This window comes from Toxotes jaculatrix, chromosome 17, assembly GCF_017976425.1.
Source record: "Toxotes jaculatrix isolate fToxJac2 chromosome 17, fToxJac2.pri, whole genome shotgun sequence".
NCBI lineage: Eukaryota > Metazoa > Chordata > Actinopteri > Toxotidae > Toxotes > Toxotes jaculatrix.
In genome coordinates this window covers 21,025,734-21,048,750 of record NC_054410.1, presented here as the reverse complement: position 1 = coordinate 21,048,750, position 23,017 = coordinate 21,025,734, and the positions used below count along the sequence as shown (strand labels likewise).

General features: G+C 41.8%; 1 protein-coding gene across 4 annotated transcripts in view; it reads right to left on the bottom strand.

Moving 5' to 3' along the window:
- ccdc88c (coiled-coil domain containing 88C) overlaps nt 1-22,709 on the bottom strand; it is a 41,714-nt gene extending 19,005 nt beyond the window's left edge. For 3 of the 4 annotated variants that reach the window (XR_005896222.1, XM_041060526.1, XM_041060528.1), the window contains exons 1-11: nt 22,080-22,709; nt 18,702-18,814; nt 15,456-15,564; nt 7,120-7,189; nt 5,347-5,405; nt 4,228-4,311; nt 2,932-3,075; nt 2,540-2,772; nt 1,822-1,903; nt 1,198-1,356; nt 85-231 (exon numbers count right to left, since the gene is read on the bottom strand). Coding sequence is in view for 3 of the 4 variants with exons in the window: in XM_041060526.1 (XP_040916460.1) it covers nt 85-231; nt 1,198-1,356; nt 1,822-1,903; nt 2,540-2,772; nt 2,932-3,075; nt 4,228-4,311; nt 5,347-5,405; nt 7,120-7,189; nt 15,456-15,564; nt 18,702-18,814; nt 22,080-22,139 (1,260 nt within the window). In the remaining variant the exon portion in view is untranslated. The remainder of the gene's footprint in view (nt 1-84; nt 232-1,197; nt 1,357-1,821; nt 1,904-2,539; nt 2,773-2,931; nt 3,076-4,227; nt 4,312-5,346; nt 5,406-7,119; nt 7,190-15,455; nt 15,565-18,701; nt 18,815-22,079) is intronic. The other variant, XM_041060527.1, reaches the window with a different exon arrangement.
- Nucleotides 22,710-23,017: the final 308 nt, after the last annotated feature.

Here is a 23,017-nt window from a genome sequence, read left to right as displayed (position 1 = left end):
TCAAAGTATTCTCAAACCATCAATCCCTATATATGTTGCAGAATAAATATATTTGTATACGACTATAACAGACAGGTATAATACCATTTCCAGGTCATGTATCTTAGCACGTAGCAACAGGTTGTCTTTCTCCAGTGTGTGAAGTTTTTCAAAGCGGCCCCTGGAGGCTGACAGCTGCTCCTCCAACAACATCTTAGTCTCCATCAGAGTCAGGTTGTCCTCACGAAGCTCCTGTATAATCACACACACACACACACGTTGAGTGGCCTGCCCGTGTTCGTCTGGGTTCATGCTGTATTTATATCTCCACTGTTAGCTGAAAGCTTTATGCTTTGCAAAAACAAACTAAACACTACTACTATACATGATGCTTTGGAATAGGGCTGAACGATTTTAGGAAAAGATCCCATTTCCTAATTTTCTGGCAGATATTACGATTTCGAATTGATTCATGATTTTCAAAACAAGCTTCAGTGCAATATTCACAATGTACAGTAACAATTACCGACATGACAGTAAACTACACCATGCCATTAAAAGATTAAATTCCATTACTCTGATGCAAGAATGAAAACTAAAGTTAAGAATTGATTTCAAATGTATTTAAGAGACATGCATGTACATTCTATCAAGTCCTTGACCAACGGCAGTTAATTTTCTATTTTAGCGAGACTTTTCACCGGAACTTTTTCGTCATGCACCTGTGGTGATTTTTCAGGTGTAGGTATAAATTGGTTGTGTTTCCTCTGGATGTTGCAGCTTTAGCGCGACAGGTTTTGCACAGTACCTGTTTCTGGTGCACGTCTGCAGCCTCAAACCCGAAATACTCCCAAATGACCGACGGGCTGTTTTTTATTATTGGGGATTAAATCCCGTAACTCCGCTTCTGCTCCAGCTGAAGCCATTTCACTAATGAAGCAGCAGGTGGAGCAGGTTATACTGATTGCGTTAGCGTCACCTGTGCACGAGCAGCAATGCCGCTTCTGATTGGTGAGCTTGGCAGGTAGGGAGACGTCATGTATGTGTAAAATAGTTGACACAGCAGATCCTGGGTCAGTTAGGAGCACTGCAAAAAAACTGCAGCTTTGGCGATCACATGATCGCGTTGTCTGAAATCGCAATTTAGATCAGAAAACTTTAAATCGTTCAGCCCTACTTTGGTGTATGCCAGTGTGCAGTGTGAAGCTGTGGTTGTACCTCAACTCTGGTCTTGTAGAAGTGAACATCATTGAGTTTTTCTTTACATCTGGTCAGTTCAGTCTCCAGTCTGTCCACCCTGGCCGCTCTTTCTCTCAGTGAGTCCACCTCGTCCCGGTACGCTCGGACGGAACGGGCCTCACAAGACAGCGACTGGTTCTAAACCACACACACACACACACACACACACACACACACATATGCATTATTATCACTTTCCATTAACTTTTTTTTCATGACGATAAGCTACGCCCAATAAATCTACTCATCATATATACACAGACAAAGACAAAGATGTTTTTAAATGGATCAGCACCAGCTTTATAAACTCTGATCCATTTCTTATGTGCATTGCATGTCAACTGTAAAATAGAGAGTCTGTTTAGGTAGAAGCGTCTGTTCTGTAGCTGTGTTACATATTCATATTCAGATATACATGTATATCAAATCAGTGTCAAAAGATAGACATTATTAAAGAACTCACATAACTTAAGTGGAACATCTCTAACATAATTTACAGCCCCTATCTGGCATCCAGACAAAACTGTTCTTTTCTTTTATGGATCATTTTCCTCTGTCCAGATGTGTCACATCCAGATCTGACGGTTAGAAATAGGTCCTGACCTCTTGTTTCAGTCGCTGTAGCTCCTGATCCAGACGCTCCACTTCGTGTTTTGAATCAATCAGCTGCTCTGTTTTCTCCTCTCTGCACACACACACACACACACACATACACACAGACATAAATAACCGAGCAGAGTCAATTAAAAGTTTTACAATCATTACTCTGTATAATCAGCTCCACACCCCGGTAATTTCCAGACAGGCTGGCAGTAATTGAAGAGACTGTCAACTCGCAGTAATGAGACTGGGCGAAACATATAGTAGATTGGTCAAACTGGGAGTCTTTATTTTATGTGGTAGAAGAATCTAAATGTATATTCTGCAGAATGATTCCCAGTTGCTGTGTGTACAGTGGGAGTGTACAGTCAATCTCCAAATAGATGGCTCCCCCGTGTGATTACACTGCACACTGATCAGAACTAGACAACATAATAACCTATGCTGGTAGTATAATGACTTCATGCTGCTGCTTGTATCACCACGGTTCAGCCTCAAACCAGTGGCACACACACAAACTTTCTAGATTACTCTGATGTGTAACCGTGTGCAATGAGCTGCTGCTTTAGTCAAACTGGAAATCATGAAACACCATTTTTAGGAGTGATGTGTATCAGATGATCTGCAACAGACTGATCTTATTTTTTTAATTATCTGACAGTGTTTAAGTGATTAGTCCAACATTAAGGTTTTAATTATTACGACTGACTAAAAGACCTACAGTTCTTGTCTGTATCTGCGGAGCTTGGCCTTGGTATCAGCGAGCTCCACAGACAGATGCTGCTTCTCTTCTTTGGTCAGCCCAGACGCAGTCACAGTCGAGCCTCCGTCATTCACCCCCACACCTCCGGAACTCTGCCCACGCTCCAGGCTGCTCATACCCAGGGTCCTGCACCCTTCCTGGGGCTGCTGACTGGACAGGTAATCCCTCTCGTGGGTCAGATCCACAATCACCTGGAAGGCAGAAGTGCCTCTGCTTAATTCACATTTAACTCTGGTTTCCCCATTGATAACAAATGTAATTCGTGACGCATAAATATAAACATTCATATTATTATCAATAAAATAACATTATTAGCCTTGGCACTGTTTCTTGTCTTTGTGTCTCGGTACCTCATTGGCTTTGTCTCTCTGGTCAATCAGTTGCCGTAGCGATGCAGCCATGTTACGGGACAGAGGTTCTAACTCTTCGTGAGCGAGATCTGCTCCTTCCTCCAGCCAGGACAGGTCGAGAACATTCAGCTGGTTATGGGTGACCTGCAATAAACACACACACACAGACAAGCATGCACATACATCTATTATTTAAATCCCAAGATACCACTTTTTACATCTGTAACATGTTATTAAATGGAAAAATATAAACTTTTATACTTTTCACCACTGAAATTCATCTTGACTTCTTTGCCATACTTTGAAACCTCTGTATCCTAACTAATAAAGTTCTGTGAGTTTGAACGGTGTTTGTCCACACAGTGAGTAAGGAGCTCTCTTCAAAGTGTCTGTGGGGTTGACGAGGTTAACTAGCACGGTAACATCATCAGCCTGGCCTCATCGCCAGTCATCCATCACATAATAATCGGTCTGAGAGGTGACCTGACATGGTTCGGGTGAAGTGAATAACCAAGCGGTCTGAAAATAACAAGGGAGCTATGTTAAATATCACATTCATAACAAAATAGACAGAGTCTTTAAATTGATTGCTGCTGACCAAGATGTTATTGCTCCTTGATGTCAGCTGACGTTGGATGTTTCATGCATGGAGACAAACAATGCACATGATATGAATAGGAATTTCTAGGAGGCTGTAATAAAAAGATCTAAAGGAAAGATTAGCTAATGTAACAACTGCTTCTACTCTAACTGACATCTGGTAATGACATGTGGTAACATTTTTACCATACTGCGCGGCTCGAGTATCAGTTCATCAATAACATTAACCAACACACACAGTTAATGAGTGAACAGGAAGAAGACGATAAGCAGCCGCAGCGCACAAGCTACGGCTGTAGCTCTGTTCAAGGGTGAGAACATGCTAACTGTATCTCATTTTAACCTTAAACTAACATTAACACTAACACTTTAACTAACATTAAAGATCACTGTTGAGGTGCCTTGTGCACAGAGCAGAATTTTAGAGGCTGTGTATTAATTATTAGATGTATTAATTATTTAGTCCATAAAATAAAAAAAAAAAAAAAGGAAAAAAATGTCCTCAATTTTTCAAAAGCACGAAGAGGTCAAAGGTCATAGGCAAACAAGGAGCTGATGGAGAACACGAGATGTCTTTGACAGCCTTGGAGAAGCTAACGAGTGGACTTCCACTTTGAGTGGAGATAAGATTATTTTATTATGATCTCCACTGATCACTGGTTTATTCTATCATAGACAACGCTGTGCTCTACTGACCTCCTGTATGTGAGAGACGATGGCGGCCTGGGTCTCAATGTTCAGCAGCTTGATCTTCTCTATCATCTCCTCCTTACGCTCACACTGAGCACACACACACACACATGCACAAACACATGTAGATACAGGCATAAATTAAAATAGGAAACTTATTTGACTAAAATGGTTTAATTTTTTAAATTAAGATAAAACAAAAACTCCAGGTTGTTAATGTTACTATGTTTTGCCATTTACACTGGTGTTTACACTGGTAGTTTCATACAGTTTCATGTAGAATATGAGTTTGTTTGGCAAATGTTTGCTGGCCTGGAGAAAGAGTTATTGTTTATAACATCAGCAACATTTTAATGTGGCTTTATCAGCCCCTCCCTCCGTCTTTCCATTCATTGCTCCCTCATGGCCTTCCTCTTTCATGGAACCAGTAGAACCAGTACAGGTAGGGAGGTAGACAAAAGGAGGGAAGACAGAGTGAAAGAGGGAGGGAAATTAGAAAATAAGGAGTGAGGAAGAGAAAAACAAAGCAGCCGTGGGCAAAGGAAAACAAAACCAAAACGGTTTGGTGGGCTCAGAGCCATGGGAGAGGTGGAAATGAGAAACAATAAAGAGCTGAATGAAGAAACACAGACACAGAAACCACCTGCGCCCCCACCTCCCACATGACTGGCCTCTCCTCCTTATTTACAGGTAACCCAGTTAACTCCTAACACACCTTTCTGGCGAGATCATAAATTAAACAGAGAGAATGGATTTCAAAACTAGTTGGTTTACACTCCCAAACTTGTCTCAATTCACTTATACAAATATTTAAACAACCGTTTAAAGAGTGCCCTTGAGCAAGACACTGAAATGGCTAAAACTTGAAGTTCAAATAGCCAACATTTTCATTCTACAGTTCCATAATCCTGATGACTTTAGCAAACCACTGATATGACTCCATGTGCGTTTGAATCCTGCAGTCCCACCCACACCCAGTCCCACCCTGCAGCTTATCAGCAGACACACTGAACGGCTGTGCTCAGACATGCAAACCTAAACAGACACAAATACGCTTCCTGGGAGAGACTGGGTGGCACAGTAAACTGCTGTGTTTGGGCGTGTGTGTGTGTGTGTGTGTGTTACCTGAACAGCACAGCCTAGTATCAGCAACAAAAGTCTTTTCAGTTCTTCCATGCTCTTAGCTGGGGGGGGGGGGGGGGGGGGCAAAACACACAGAGACATGCTGTACGTCAGAAAAAAATATTATTCAACACTTTCTGGAGCAGAGTTTACAAAGTGCTTCAAATACATTAAATCATAATTTAGCTGAAAAAACGCCAAAAGTCACTGCATGGAAAAAGGTTCATAAAGTTCCACAGCTAGTCTTTGAACTTTATGTTTGAAGAAAAGATCTGAAGGCTGACAGGGACTGAGGCTGAAGGAAGCCTGAGGCAGTGTCACAGTATACGATGCCAGAGCTAACCTTTCACTGCTGACTACAGACTCTATGTTGTTATTCATTGAACAACAATTTAACAGAAATAGCACAGTTTTGAGCTCTGCAAAGATGCAGCTATAAACTGCATTTTTCAACTGTGCACTACCATATCTGACACAGTGTAAGACTATTTTTAAGTATTTATCTCCTGTAGGTTTATTTTCTTCATGCCATGGGTTTATTTAACAGGACCTGGATGACCTGTAATTCTTTATTTCTAAATTCAGACAAAACTGAAGTTTCTAATGTGAAAATTAGAAACATCCATCCATTCAGAAAGAATGCTGAAAAACGAATCCATGCATGTGTTACCTATGGACTAGACCACTGTAATTCCTTATTATTAGGATGGCCCAATAACTCCGCCTGCTGCAGAGCGAGTACTGACAGTGCTGAGAAAGAGATAAGAACACACAACACTTGACTCTCTAACTGCAGGCTTCCTTGTGGTTCCTGGAGTTGCCAAAAGGAGAATGGGAGGCAGAGCCTTCAGCTATGCCATGATCACACTACTGCATGTTATTACTTTTGTGTCTAGTCTCTGCTGCAGTTTGTCCTTTTCTTATCTGTCCTCCTTCTGCAAGTAACTGGTGCTGCAATCATTTGCTGCTGTTTTTATCAATAACACTGTTACACCTTTACATATAACTGTCATTATTATAACAGCCAGTCTGACAGTGCTTGAAAATAACAGTATATACACCTGGTCCTGGTCTCTCTCTCTGTCTCTTCTCCGACCCCTCTCCCCCCATCTCTCCGTCCTCTCCCTGAGTCCAGTTCTGTCAGAGGTTTCTTCCTGTTAAAGGGAAGTTTTTCCTCTCCACTGTTGCCAAATGCTTGCTCATGATGAGAACTGCTGGGTTTCTCTCGATAATACTGTAAAGTCTCGACCTCACTCTGTAAAGCACATTAACATACCATATGTTCTGATTTGGTGCTTTATAAATAAAACTAAATTGAACTGAAGTCTGTGGGCAAACTCAGTCTTGTCATTTCTTTTTTCACCTTTATTTAAACAGGAAAACCTCACTGAGTTAAAAAATGTCTGCACTGCAGAAGAGTACGACACATTTAATGAGACTGTATAAAATATGTGTAATGTGTGTTTGTGTAACATGTAATTAAAATTCTCCAGGAGACCAGTGTTTGAAATGATGCCATGGTAGCAGATTCACTAACAAAGAAAGTACAAGAAGAAACAAACACTTTTTTTTAAATCCAATTCAGCACAAGCCTTGAAAATTGCTAACAACATTAGGATGGTAGGATGGTTATAAGTAACCCAACCAGTTTTAGCAGGTAATTATTATTGGGAGCATTACAGATCTCTATTAAAGTACACGTAAGAAGGTAGTGGAAATATGCAGTAGTTGATTAACAAAAGGGCGTACGGTACGCTGTGTACGAATTTCTGTTACCTGATATTGGATCCTTGGCGATGCAGAGGATGTTGGGAAGCGGCATGACGATCAACTGCTGTAAAGTGTCCTGTAACATAGATGGAGAGTTTGAGGGGGTTGATGGAGCAAAGACAGAGAGCACAAATAAATCTCAGTCTTACAGTGATGATGATGACTGTGTGTAAGACAACATAACGGACAAATAATGGAGCAACAGGAACTATCAATCAGTAGCCAACTGAAGCTAACAAAAGCATCTATTTAGATTTAGATACAGATATATATATAAATACACATTTGCTTATAGCAGGTGGCTCATTCCTACATCACACTGTGCAGTAAACAGGAAGAAGTGTTTTGCATTTTTGGTTTCTGCAGACTTAAAAATAAATAATAATGTCACCTAACAGAAACTGAAATTTCATCACCAGAAATTTAAACAAGCTGTCACAGGACAGTCAAAACTATTTGCATGACAAGTGACCTCTGGGAAGTAGAAGGGTTAATTGACAAGTTTGTGGCGGAAGGTAGAAGTAGATGAGAATAATACGGCTCTCGCTACAAGCACGTGCAGCAGTTCAACTCTTTGATTATGCAGAAAGTTTAAAGTTAATAACTTTTGTGGTATTTCTGTTTCAGGTAGTTGAAGAGTGACAACATTCAACGGCATTCGTGCAGTCATCATCGACCTCAGTCTCTAGGACGCATCACCAAAGGAGGTCCTTGGCCTGATTTGACCTGATTTATCACCTCAGGCAAATACCTCTTTCCCAAGATGAAGAAGAAGCTCAGTGGTTGCCATTTTGACAGTGATGATGATGTCATCACTTTCTAGAGGTCCAAGACGCTGACTTCTACAAAGAAGTATGCTCTGTGACCGCTGGACTAAGAGTGTAAATGTGGGAGGGGACTATGATGGAAAATGAAAGTGCTAGGTTTTTCTAAAACTGACTCCTACTTTAGGTCACAAAGTTAACCCTCACAGTGAAGAATCATCACCACCGTGACAGTGCGCACAAAAATATATTTATTAATGAATAATTTAGCTAATAGTTGTTGATTACAGCAGTTTGTTTACTGCGGTGTGTAGTGACATAAACAGTGTGTGGAAGCAGTCTAATGCTGTTCTTGTTTTTACATGAGCTGCTCAAACACATTTTATAGAAATGAACCAAAGTCCAGCCACTAGCTGACCCAGACTTGTATGCAACATGTTTGCCTGTGTGTATAGGCAAGCAGCCAACAGGAAACACCCTCCTGTTGACAAAGTGAGAGAGAGACAGAGTGTGTGTGTGTGTCAGGAAAGAAACACCCCACCAGGGGGGAATGCTTTCCATTCCTGAACATCCTCTCCTGTCTCCCAAACACACCTGTTTGTCAAGACAGGCCAAGAAAATTCAAGACCAATTAAAACACAAACACAAATATTTACTTATTAACTCTAATGAGTCAAACACAACACACACATAGAAACCACAAAAGGTCAAGTGTTTTCATCAAAACGTGGAATGTGCCAAAGCAAGTTGTTTTGAGATGAGGAAACGTGAGGGCAGTAGGGTGACACAGGAAGATATTAGCTATAGAGAGGGACACATGGGAGGGAGACACACTGATGACTTCTGGTTCAGGACAAGTGAATTGTACTTTTGGGTGTGTGTGTGTGTGTGTTGATAGATCTGTGTGTTTTGGGAGGAGGGAAGTGACTGTCAGGGAATTGCTCACTAGAATAATACACTCTAAAACACAGAGCACACACCTGCACACAGTCTCTCACACAATAGGGAAAGATATCAAACTTTACATGTGAGGTGGTGCTGTTTCCACGGTAAACAGGGAGTGGACCTACTCATGCATATTAAACCTTTCTATCTGACATATGCTGGTGTATATATTTGGCCACAGTCACAACTTAATGAGATATGGGGCTCTGATCTAGAGTGTCATCTGCTAAGCAGGCAAATAAAAGCACTATCGGCTTACACCACCGTTACTACTGAGCTGCAGGGACAGTTCTGAGAGTGTAGCGGTAGAGCAATACCTGCAGATACTGTTACAATGACCAGGGTGTAATGAGAGACCAAAGCTCTCTCTCTCTCACTCACTCACACACACACACACACACACACACACACACACACACACACACACACACACACACACACACACACACACACACACACACACACACACACACACACACACACACACACACACACACACACACACACACACACACACACACACACACACACACACACACACACACACACACACACACACACACACACACACACACACACACACAGTACAGTGTGAATAAAACATGTGAGCTGGCTACCAGATGTCTTTAAGGCATAGCCGCACTCCAGCTGAAAGACAAGGACTGCAAGCTTTGCCACAAAGTTTTTGTTTGTTTCACATGACAGAGTCAACGGATAATGTTTGTTGGTGATACCAGAGGAAAAGTCGTGTTGTAATATGAAGAATCAAAAGGGTTAGGGTTCATGTGCAACACTGCACAGAATTATACTCTAGGATTTAAAGCTAGCCAAGCACACCCCAGAGAGTTGGTGAGGCAGCAGGGGCTGTGTGGAACACACACTGCTCCCCTGAGAACAACATACCAATCTGAAAATGGCCACAAGGTCCGTGGATGCACAGGAAATTAGCGAGCACTTACAAAGAACAAAACAATGGAAAATATGGAGAATGTGTCTTCCCAAAGGATCATCTCTGACTGATGCTCTCCCCCTGTCTGATAAATGACAGCATTTGTAGTGACCACAATTTAGCTGTTAATGACCTTTTAATCCTATGTCAGTGATGGGGCAGTGGCATTGGTCACTGACATCAAACTCTTGCAAACTCTGCAAAGAAAATTAATATCATCACATCTTCAGAACAAACTTTAAACTCATTTGGTGACTGTGTATTTCAAGGACAGACGACATGACAAACTATGGTTTAGCTTACGTGTCACATATGGAAGGTAGAGCTGTGCCAGTATACTAGTTTTACTATATACTGTGGTTACAGAGATTATTGCTGTTTCCAGAAATCCAAATTATATATAAAGTTCTGTATGTAACAGAAAAAGAAAAGTCAGCTGTCTTAAACTCTGAAATGATCAACATGCTTTTTTGTCTATGATGTTTTTAGTGTAAGTCCATCTAAGCTGCAATGCACAGTTACTGTATTTTATTAGCAGTAGTACTGTTTCAGGACAGTTTGATGATTATTGTACATAATATTCTTGTCCACAGTAACTGTAACAGGAAAATTGAATAGCAGCACATCCCTAATAGGAAGGAAAGAGAGAAAAGCTCTGTTAACATGTGAGCTGACTGAGAGCTCTGTGGCACGTTTAGGTCAGTGTTTCCATCTGGAAAAAAAGATTATGGCTTTAATGCCACGTCTAAGGTCAGTGCTAACTAGCTGGTTGTTTATTATGGATGAGACAGATAGACTTACACTATTCTCTCTGGCTAATAGCACCCGTCCACGTCAACACATTACCCAGCTGTCAGTTACTTCATACTGTCTACTTAATATATAATTGTGGTGTATATTTTATTTTTGTGACAGTGCTGTGTGCTATGCGAATAAGGTGAGTGCCAGTGTCTATTCAAAATGTGTGTGTGTGTGTGTGTGTGTGTATACTAGTGATATCTGAGATCTATAGATATTCTCCTGCAGCAACATCACCAGCAGGATCAAACACTTCAAACTGACAAGGGATCAATATAGCATGCTATACTGACCTATTTATACACACACACACACACACACGCCTAAATCCATGGCCCACTAACACATTGGGCTCACATTTCTAATCCAAGATCAATGAAATGGTGGCAGCTAAGAGCAGATTTGACTTTAACTGAGCCTCCAGGTTCTGTGTTGCACAACTCTGTCAGCACTTTGACCGCTTTAAAAAACCAAATCAAAACCTGCTGCTCTCCTCCTCCTGAGGAGCTCTGTACTTCCTTTTGGTTACATCAAGTCACATTTATGTATAAAGCCAAATGAAATGTCTGAGCAGTGTTTCCTGATCCATCCGGTTCAAAAAGCACTTGTACTTGTAAAAAAAAAAAAAAAAATATTATAAAAATATATTATATATTATTTTACTTTGTAAAATAATATTGCAACATTACTCTGTATCGTATCGTACATTTGGCTGCACATATCCAGTGTGTTCAAGAATGAAAGAAGAAAAATCAAATAGGCCTGCAGGACATTCACAGCCAGATAGAAGAAAATGTCTGAAATTTAAAAAAAAAAAAAAAAAACTAAGTGAATCACCATTCACTGAGATTAATATGTTACAAGCCAAATGCCAAGACTCGATTAAAAAAAAAAATAGTGGGAGTAATGAATGTTTGGAGTTAAGTTAGGGAGTTGTGATCAAAAACATCTATTTTACAAAAACAACTCCTTTATTCATTGGCCCACAGTAACTTTCCATCTAATTCAACTGTAATCCTGTAATCAGGTTTTAAGAATAAATTTGTTAAGCAAACTTCAAATAGTACGATATGTCTACACTGGCTGCTAGGTGATCGTGTCTTTAAAAACTACTAGTTTATCAGTCTTGTTGGAGTTTTCCACCAGATGACAAACAAACAGTAGTCCAGGCTCATCCCTTCCTCCATAGTAACTCCTGCTTACCTTCCTCAGTATTTTTCTACAGACACAGGGAGCATTAACAGTCCATCTCTAAACCCACAGTCATTCCACACTACAAATCACAAGGTAACAGTACAGTCCGGTAACCTCACAGTAAAACCTCACCCTTTCACTGCACACAGCAGAAGTCTTTCCTGACACTGACTGGTAGTTAGTTGGGGCAATAAAACTCTGTCAGCGAGTTTGACCAGGGTCAGCATGCATACACACACACACAGAATATTACAATCCACCCTGCCAGGGTGTGGGTGTGTGTGCGAAGTAGGCCAGAGGATATGGAGTTCAAAACATCCCATGTAGGCTCACAGCTTTGTTCTGCAGTTCCCACGGTAACCAAGGAGGGGTAAAGTGAGAGGGGAAAGGGGTGAGAGAAGGAGAGCAAGAGGGAGAGTCCTGCTGAGGTTACTACACTTTTAAATCTCTCTCACCAGAGCCAGAGTTTCACACTTCTAAATGCATGAGCTGTGCCACACACACACACACACACACACACACACACACTTATTTTGTCCGACCAACAGTCAAAAACACTCCAGTTAAAAATGATATTAAACAGAGAAAAGCTGCAAGTCCTCCCACAGCTGTCACCAACAATCGCTATTTATATTGTGCAAATTGCCATCAATTCATTTGATGCTGATAAACTGATCAGTTAATCAATTAATTGCCCAGTATTTGGGTGGGCTAGTTGGATGGAAGAGACTCAGCAAGAGTGGGAAAAGAGTAAATACAGTAGCTTTGTATTCAGAGCTCGTGATATCAAATTACTGTCCTTTGTATAACAGAGAGGGAGCAGAAGGGAGGTGACAGACCCCCCCCCCCCCCCTCTCTCGAACACACACACACACACACTAGCAGTTAGTGCTTTGTCACAGGGGATACTGGGAGATTCACTGGACCAGCTTGTGTGTCTGCTGGGACATCATCTAATTAGGAGACAGCCAACGCCTAGCCCCAGCTGGATATATGTGTGTGAGTGTGCATAACTGTGAGTGTGTACAGTGGATTCAGAAAGTATTCAAACCCCTTCAATTTCCTGCACACTTTGTTGGAAATTTAACTTCAGATGGATCAAATTGCCATTTTTGCCCATTAATCTAGACTCAATAAATGATAATGGCAAAGTTTAAACAGTTTTTCTAATTTTTTTTTGCTAATTTAGTGAAAATCAAAAACAAGTATTCAGATCCTTAATGAGGTACTTTGTAAAAGTCTATACAAGCTTTGCACAACTGGACTGGGGCAATGCATCTCATTCTTCCTTGCAGGTTCTCTCAAGTGCTGTCAGATTGGATAAGTGTCTGTGACTGCCATATTCATGTCTCTCCACAGATTTTGGGGGGGGGCTTTGGCTGGGTCATTCAAGGACAGTCAAAGACTTGTCTCAAAAAAGGCCCGACTGATGGAGCAGCTACTGAGATGGTCGTCCTTACGTCAGGTTCGCTCAGCTCTGCAGTGGGTTTCTGAGGCTCTCTTAGAGTGACTGTTGGGTTCTTTATCACCTCCCTGACTAAAACTTCAACTTCTTCTTGCCCTGTTACACAGCTTGGCTGGATGGCCAACACCAGAGAGAGAACTGGTGGTTCCAAACTACACACACTTAACAATCTTTGAGGCCACTGTGCTCCTGGGAACACTCAAGCTTTTGGGAATGGTTTTATACCCTTGCCCTGATTATGCCTCACCACAACCTTACAGCAAAGGTCTACAGAGAGGTCCTTCACCTATGTGGCTTGGTTATGTTAACATGTTTAGAAAAGTTTAAGCAAACAGGATGCACCTGGCCACAACACCACAACACCACAACACACGGTCTGAACACTTAATGCTTAAAGTCACATTCTAAGGCTCATAACACAAGGTTATACCATGAGGTGTGTGCATGCACGTGTGTGTAGCTTGAGTGTGTTTTAAGGCCAGGATATTTGACTGTGGTTATAGATTAGCCATGAACAGATTAACCCCATGCAGCCCAGAATGACCCACTTCATGCAGAGTATCCACGTACACACACACACACACACACACAGACAGAGCAGCAGATGTGGTCTATTGTTGTACCACTGTTTTAGTGTTTAATGAAAGCAGAACAGTGTAGACTTACTGCTAACCATTCACAAACCCGAAGCCGAAGGGATGCCACATATTCAGAGCATCACTGAAAATCTATATCTGAAGCTAATAAATTAACCTACATTGTACATTAACTGACAAAGTACAAACAATCAAAGAATCCAAACAATTAAATAACCTTCCCTGAGATTTAAAATACCAACAATGAAGCAATACACCCCCATCACTGTGTGGGGTTAGAGCTTAGAGTCAACTGGGCATGACTGCCACTCAGCCAGATCAACTGCATCTGAGCTCCTTATCTCTGATTTATACAGAAAAAAAAACAACACACTGTACATGCACACACATGCACGCATTATTGGTCGCATTACATCACTGGAGCTGGCGTAGGTTTTCACTATTTCTGTGTATAATGTAATGTAATACTACAACATGAGGACAAAAAGAGCGACTGAAAAGCTGACTCTTTAAAGTGACACCTCAACCTAAAAACGACGCGTTAAGAAACGCAGCGCCCCCTGTGATGATAATCTTCCTGTCATACTGCAAAGGGTCTTTGCTTTCACTGTGTTTACAGGCTCTCTGAAAACATCTTCATAAAATCTTTGTGAATTACGACTCATTCCTCTTAAAAGGTCAGACAGAGAAAAGCAAGTGATTTTTTTTTTCGGTGTCAAGCGACAGTGACAAGTTTTTGGAGTCACCTATTGCTGGTTAACTTATGTCTTCCTGAGCAAGGTAACAGCTGCTCACCATGCCTGCTATTTACCATTTCTGGATCATTTCAATCCAAAGCTGATGAATCCGATGGAAAACAGAAATGCGACGTGTTTTTATGACAAACATTTTGAAAAGAGTTACTGTGTTTTACAGGAAACATAAACTCTCCTGTGTGACTCAAACATCAGAGAAAACACTCACACACAGTAATAAAATGCCTCACACTGACTGTGACATTTGTTTCTAATGATCTGCCTATACTGTGTTACTTCCTGCTACCATTGATCACCGCAGATTATCAGTGATCAAGCAAGTGCTCTAAAAAATGATTGGCCAGCAAGTTCAAGGTTGATGATATACACCATCAATACAGCCGTGACTGACACACACACAGACACACACACTGCTGTGGTTTACAAATGTATATGAACGTGTTGTTGTGTGTGGTTGCCTGCAGGGCCCTTGTTGTTAACATCCAAGCTAAATAGGCACATCAGAAGACACGCACATGACAGTAATGATGACTGAAAGACAAACTAAACACACACACACGCACACATACCCACACATTCACCCCTTAGGCAAAATTAATCAGCTGAAAATGCTGCATCTCCAACACAAACACACTATACAGTAGATGTAATATACAATCATCAAAAACATGGAACAACTGACTAGCAGAAAATAAACTGCTGATTATAGTTGTTTAAAACTTTTTTTTTTTGCACCTGTAAACAAGAAAACGTGTTGGTGGGACAAATGACTACTGGAATACTGGACTCTGTAGTGCAGTGCCATGAATGCTGCCATCATTTATAAACTCAGCGTTGGCACTGTGTGTGTGTGTGCGCGTGCGTGCGTGCACATACCTGGTAATACGTCCTGATGTGCCTGGTGAGAACGCTCAGGTTGTGAAGGCGAAGCGACACATCATTGTTCACATTCTTGTTCAGCCTCTGATGGGTTGGGCTAGGATCACTATGGAGACACGCACACAGCACAGAAGCATTTAGACCAGGGGTGTCAAACCTGTCCACAAAGGGCCGGTGTGGCTGCAGGTTTTTGTTCCAACCAAGCAGCAGCACACCAGACTTGACTCATTTAATCAACTGATCTCAGTCTTCAGACAGTTGATTGGTCAAACTGTGTGCTCTTCATTGGTTGGAACAAAAACCTGCAGCCACACCGGCCCTTTGTGGACAGGTTTGACACCCCTGATTTAGACTGACGTTATTAGAGGCTGTTTAAGACAAAGATGATTACACACACACACACACACGTCTTGGGTACAGGACAACTATTGTGCTGAAGGATTTACCATCACATCAACACGTGAGGCTGTGCCAGACTGATATGCATATGAACAGGGGGTGTGTTACAGGGTCTGGCTGACCTATTATCACTGTCATGACGTTAGTTTGATGGTGGAGCTCCACTCACCTCAAACAGAAACTAATCTAAATATAAACAGGCCAGAAAACAGACCTTCATTTTGCTGTAGTTGCACTGAGACAGGGTCTTTGCCATCAGGCTGGCTAAATATGGATCAAACTTCAACGGCTTCTTGCAACTGACGTAAACAGACTTTGTGGTCTTTGGCATCCCTACATTCATTTGATCATTTCATCCCTTTAAACCTCAACTGACATCTCAGCTCCTTTCAGTGCTTATGCTTCAACTGACACTTAAAGTTTGAAGTTTCAGGTTTCATCCACAGCATCCACTTTTTCACATGCAACGTTTCAGCTGCTTTCAGTGCTGATTCAAGATCAGATTATCACTTCTTTTCTCTCTCTTTCAGCCCTCGGTCCAGACTAAACCGCATTTTTCTCACCTCAAAGGGGAATCCTGAGGAGTCTGTACCACAGTGCAGCCTCCACAGTGTGTAAATCTTAAAACTCCAGTTTGGTGTTTCAGTGCATACGAGGTAAAAGCACCTTTTCCAAAACAACGACACAAGTCAGCCCAGTGAAGATCAGAGGCTGTAACCCAGTAAAGCAGGACAACCTCTGGTGGCCTCTAATGCTCTCTGTGGTTGTTCATTTTAAATGGTAATATAGCTGAAAATACACAGCAGAGCTGTTATTAACCTGGGTTTATGTTGATATGTTTTCTATGTCACAATCATAAAATAAGGAATTATCACTGCGGGCTGGGAACAGCAGTGTTTGAGGGCTTCAACTAAATGAGTTAGTTAAATGAAATCATTAGAAATGTATCAGGCTGTCACTCTGCAGAGTAACCAGCTGCGTGCGTAGCCTTGTCAACAGCAGCAGGTTTATGGCTGCAAAGTTTCTGTCATTTAACTTTTTCTGTGATTACACATTTTAAATGCTGATAATCAAACAAGACAACTGCAGCCATTAACCTGTGTTTGTGTTGATTTAAGGCCATGTCCCAACCATGAGATGAAGCTTTGGAGACAGTTCAGTGAGGAACTTTAACATTGGCTATGTACTCCTAATACACTAATCCCTCCATTCATAATCCTGATGTCACCATATCTGACCAATGATCTTTCTGCCTGTGCTCCTCGAGCCAACCAATCACCGGAGGCCGTTCTTCAAATATCATTACAATTCTGCCCGTCTGTCTTTCAGAACTACTACTGCCAAGCTCTAAACCCTAATGCAGATCCTGGTCTCAGGCTCAGGATCATGCTCTATCAGCCAAAGACTGACAGCATGAACAGAACTCAGTACTTCCAATTTAAATGCTGTTTCAGCTTCTTTCAGTCACTGTATCTGACAGAGTATTTCACTTCAACCTCAGCCTATTTCATTGTTTCAATCATTTCAAGTGTTCCCACAGCAAATTATCAGCAGTAAGGAGGCTAATTTTATATAGGAAATTTACCTTTTTCTAAACTTTATTCCCAGTCAACAAGTCAATCAACAGATTGAAGAAAGAAGCCCAGATTAAAATGCAGTATTACTGCAAATGCTGTCCCAGTTCAGTATTTATTTTCTTAAGGGTCAGAGAGAATAATAGGTTTACAGACTGACTGATTTAACAGCTGACTGGTTCTCTGACTGACTGATTTACCAACTGTCTCTGAGTGGCTTTCCTTTCATAGTCCTCATGGCCCTTCTATCCTGACCTCTTCCTCTGTAACCCACTTTCCCATAAACCCCTATAAACCCCCCCCCCCCCCCCCCCCCCCGTAGTCAGCCCTACATTCAGAGCGTGGAGAACAATAGAGTGATTATCATTGTTTCTGAAGACAATAACTAAAATATGAACATGTGGTCTGGTTGTGGACATAGGGCTGTCTGGATGGGGGACAAATGAGATTCCACACATATAAATATGTTTGATATTACTGTGGACAGCGTTATTGTCCTATGGCCCAAATGCTTTTCTTAGAAGCTTTTCCATCTATTTTAAAGGATAAGTCTGGTGGTTACACATGTTCCTTCATTACCGTGAACACACACTAAGGTTTGATTCCATCCCACATGCACCATCTTTCTGCTAAAAATGTGCATTAATCAGCAACTTGAGACTGTCCCCAACAAATGCAGGAGTTTGTCCTGTTTGCAGTAAAGTTAGTTCAAAACCACAGCAGCCTTTTTACAAAATGAATAAATATGTGGCCTGATTTTCAAAGTTCCAGTAGGAAACCTCAGTCAGTAGGAACCATCATTCTCTTCTGCCTGAAATGATCATTTAGCACTGAGGCCATTTCTGCTCATTAGTTAGTGCTACAGTACAACACCAGTCTCTGAATGCATGGAAGCTTAATGTGTTGAGAGCTGCTGCACCACAGCCCTACCTGCCTGTCACAAACCTGAAATCAGTACACGCTGACTTCAGCTCAGCTCTGAAGGGACTGCAAGTGGTAAAACTCACAGTCTCGCTAATAAACTATTTCTTGCTGCAACCTGGAGCAGCACATCTGGCTGTGACGTTTACCACCTGATACCAGCTAGTCAGGATGTGGTCACACAAACACACTTACACAGACACACACACACACACACAGGAAATCCGGATGAACTCACTTACTTGCTCGTGCACCCAGTCCAGACACACAAAAATACACACCAAAGGACATTTCTTACAGATTCATGCAAATGAAACATGAAACTCTCACTCTGTCTGCTGCTACCTACATGTGTGTCATGATCTTGTGCAGGAAGACGCCATCCACCAGTTCCATGAACATGCTGACCCGTTCCTCTGAGCCCACATCGTCACATGAACCCAGTGGGCCCAGCATCCGCACCTAGAGACAGAGGGATTAAAGACAAGAGACACTATATTACATACAGTAACTCTGCTACAACAGTGTGACAGAGACGCTAAACCACTTCCCTTAATATCAAAAAGGCGTCAGCAGTTTTTCTTTTTCATATCAAACAACTTATCAAAGAGATGATGTAAGTCAAAAGCCTCCTCAAACACCATGTAATGAATCAGACTGATATCAAGAGAGAAGAGTGGGGTCAGTGCCTCCCTCATGTCAGAGGTGATTTGGCCATCAGATTTTTGTAAGTTCTGAAACTACTGGAAACTTGACCTGCATCAGTGCGTTCACACATACGGATACAAAGTAGCTGGCACTATCTGGTCTGAGGGGTTGTTGTGTTGAGCATCTTATTTACATACTCTGCTCAGAATGGACAGTTGTTTTCTGCTGGACCTGGACAGACCAACAAAGCTGGCAATTTGTTTCCACGTGTCTTTCTTCTGTTTTAGAAGAAGTGAGCATCAAGAAGAAGAAAGTGAGAGTCAACCTTTTAGCCAATCAGAGAAGGCCAAAGTCAGGGGTGGAAGCTCACAGCTGTTAATCAGTAAGTTCCATGAGCATGCTTTTGATGTGTTTCTCCTTAAGCTCTGAGGCTTTGGGCTGGTATTAGCTGCTGGAATATGTCACTATGGCTGACTCACAGGTTAGACAGCTGTTGATTTCTTCATTAGCTGGGACAGGGTACACAATGGGGGTGTAGGTGAAGGGCTGGGCAGGACGTAACAGAGCAGAGAGAGGGAGGAGTGGTTTGCTGTTGATTCTCATGCTAGCACTAACTTGATGTCCAGAACTTGTTTACTGTAACTTTGAATTCTGGTCATAAATAAAAATAATTTGTATTTCTAGAGAGATTTTGTTTTTCCATTTACCTCAACTGTGCGAACAAAGCCATATCAACTTCCTGTTGCAAACTCACCGGCCTCTTTCGCTCTGCACAGAGTACAGTCTGATTGAATTCTGGCACTCAGAATGACAAGGGGTTATATTCTTGTTTCTGAAACTGCACAATGAATGTAGTGAGTGCAAGGACAGCAACTAGTGGCTGAACGGCTTTGGGAAAACATCTAAATTTGATTTTTCTGGCAGATATTGCAATTTCAATTTGATTCACTATTTTTTTTTCAAATCAAGCTTCAGTGCAATATTCACAATGTACAGTAACATTTACAGACATGACAGCAAATCACATCATGCCATTAAAAGATTAAATGCCATTACTCTGATGCAAGAATGAAAACTAACGTTAAGAATTGATTTCAAATGTATTTAAGAAACATGCATGTACATTCTATGAAGTCTTTGACCAACGGCAGTTATCTTTCTATTTTCTTGAGACTTTTCACCGGAACTTTTTCGTCATGCAAATACCTGTGGTGATTTTTCAGGTGTCGGTATAAATTGGTTGTGTTTCCGCTGGATGTTGCAGCTTTAGCGCGACAGGTTTTGCACAGTACCTGTTTCTGGTGCACGTCTGCAGCCTCAAACCCGAAATACTCCCAAATGACCGACGGGCTGTTTTTTATTATTGGGGATTAAATCCCGTAACTCCGCTTCTGCTCCAGCTGAAGCCATTTCACTAATGAAGCAGCAGGTGGAGCAGGTTATACTGATTGCGTTAGCGTCACCTGTCCACGAGCAGCAATGCCGCTTCTGATTGGTGAGCTTGGCAGGTAGGGAGCAGATCCTGGGTCAGTTAGGATCACTGCAAAAAAAACCCCGCAGCTTTCGCGATCACATCTGAAATCGCAATTTCGATCAGAAAAAGATAAAGCAACAGAGGTCAACGACAAGAAAGCTGTATAATTTACAGCCTTGGATAATATTGCCATTAGCCCACTTTCCATGCTATCACCTGCTATGGTTACACTTACAACCATATGCTGTCCCACCGGCTATTTGTCAGTAAATTTTACCCGGCAAAATCAGGTCTGAGTGCACCTTAAGGCACCTTCGCAGGTGCTTGCTTACTTGTCAATCTAAACAACACTGTGCAGGAAGAACAGCTGCCAAACAGTACAAATGAAAAAGACTGGCTCTAAAATGTTACATATGGTAGATTGAATATTGCTTTCAACTTCTGTTTATCTAACCTCACACAGTTAGACACCTGGGAACATTAAGAACTGCTCTTTCATTTCCCCCTCCCTGACATATCCTAAAATCCGGTCCAGGGATTGTACTGGCAATGTTTTGGAGACAAAACATATTTCTTAAACCCATGGATGTGCATATAAAGAAAAACTGAGAACGGGAAAAAGACAGAAACTTGTCTGGTGAAAGTTGCCCTGAGTCACTTTTCTACTGTCTGGCCATATTAATCGCGTTTGTCTGTGTGCAACAAAGGTGGGAAAAATAGTTGGTTGAGCATTCAGGTCAACAGGATATGAGGCCGTGGGGAAACAGGAAGTAACACAAGGTTAATAACCTGTTGACTGCTCAGCTGGTTGTCATAGTCTGGGCTGCAGGAAGATTTGAACAGGTCCCAAGCAAACTCTGAAGAAAGCTGTATCTGTAATTCTACTACTGAATTAATATAGCTATCTCACAAATGCTATAAAAAGTGTTGTATTATTATTATTGCTAGTTATATTTGCATAGCAACACGGTGCACAATACATGACATGCCTGATGTTTGCAGTGGGATAAAGCATGCTGCTTTATTCTGGATTTGGTTTCAATTAGTTCCACCCAGTTATTTGCTCAATCTCTGCTTAAGCTTTACGAGTTTTGTGAAATCAGCAGAAGATAGTGACTGAACACATTCACACCTTAGACTGCAGCAAGAGAGCTAAAAGATCACCAAAACCGGGAGGATATTTGAGTAAATGAGGGGAAATTCCAGTGTGCATTAGCATATTGATGGTAAAAGAGCTGAGCTACACCAGCTGTGAGCAGTGAAGCAGAGGAGACAGAGGATGAACCGTCTCCTGTTTGACAGTTAGTGTGAGAAGTAAAGTTGGAAAGTCCCAGAGGTACCAACCAAAAATTCTCTCTGGACCACTTAATCTGAGGCTTTTTCACTCTGTCATTCCGAGCAGTGTAAATGAAAACGAAAACTATGAAGTACAACCCTTCTGTGGAAAGGCGCATTAAAGTTGTGTTGCTGTACTAGCTCGACAGTTGGTTCTCGTTGCAAGAACACCTGATCTGAGAGAGACGTGAGGAGTGAAAGTAAAGCAGAGGTCAGCAGCTCGTGTGCATCCCCATCACAACTGTGTGTGCGCGTGCTGCTCCCACTCACCCACACCACCAGCGGTGACTCCATGAAAGTGGCCAGTAACTCGGACAGAGTCACATCCATGGTTGCTCCCACGGCTTCCGACTCCGCTTATTAATCACCAGCTATTCATTAATCCACCGGTAAATCAGGCGATATCCGCAGCGGGCTCGCGGTGCGTCTCCACACAGGGCAGAACAAAGCCCCCGCGAGCTGTCGACCCCCCCTGCTGCCTTGCACGAGCTCTCTCTCTCTCTCTCACACCACTATTGTCTCGCGCTGTCCCGTTCCCCTAAACACAAGATTTAATAATAAAAAACAAGTTAAAGAGAAATAAAAACAGTCTGAAGTTCTTCCACGTGCATTCGTAGCCACCTCGGAGTCATCTGCGTTAGTTTAGCGGAAAAATGTCCAGTCTGTTTTTCGGCAAAAGGTAAAACACTTGATCCAAACTTCGCAGGACAGTTATTCGCGTTGCCAGGGATACATGACTCGGACCGTAAAGCGGCGAAAACACCGTGAAATAAGAAAAGAAAAATAAACAAAGTACGAAAAAGTCAAATGCACGATGCAGGAAGAACAGGGAGCGTTAAAAAAATGATTGTTTCCGTTGTTGCCTACATCTCCACCACGTCTCTCTACCTTTTTCCACTCCTTCTCTCCATCAACCGGACTCTGAAACCAGAGGCAGGAGGGGGATTTGACTGACAGGAGTATCAACCAATCCGCTACAACAAGAGGCGTGGTTTCCGCCCTTTGAGATAAATCAGCCAATGACAGAGCCGTCGTTTTGTGGACTTTTTTTTTTTAAATAAGGGTGACGTCACGACAAAATAGAATGAAGCAGCCAAAGAGTCTACACCGATCAAGATAGTGACCGCCCTAAGGCGAGCTTTCTAAAATACTGTTTTTTTAATTACTTTTAATTACTTTTTTTAATTACTGTTATTGCCAATATGTTG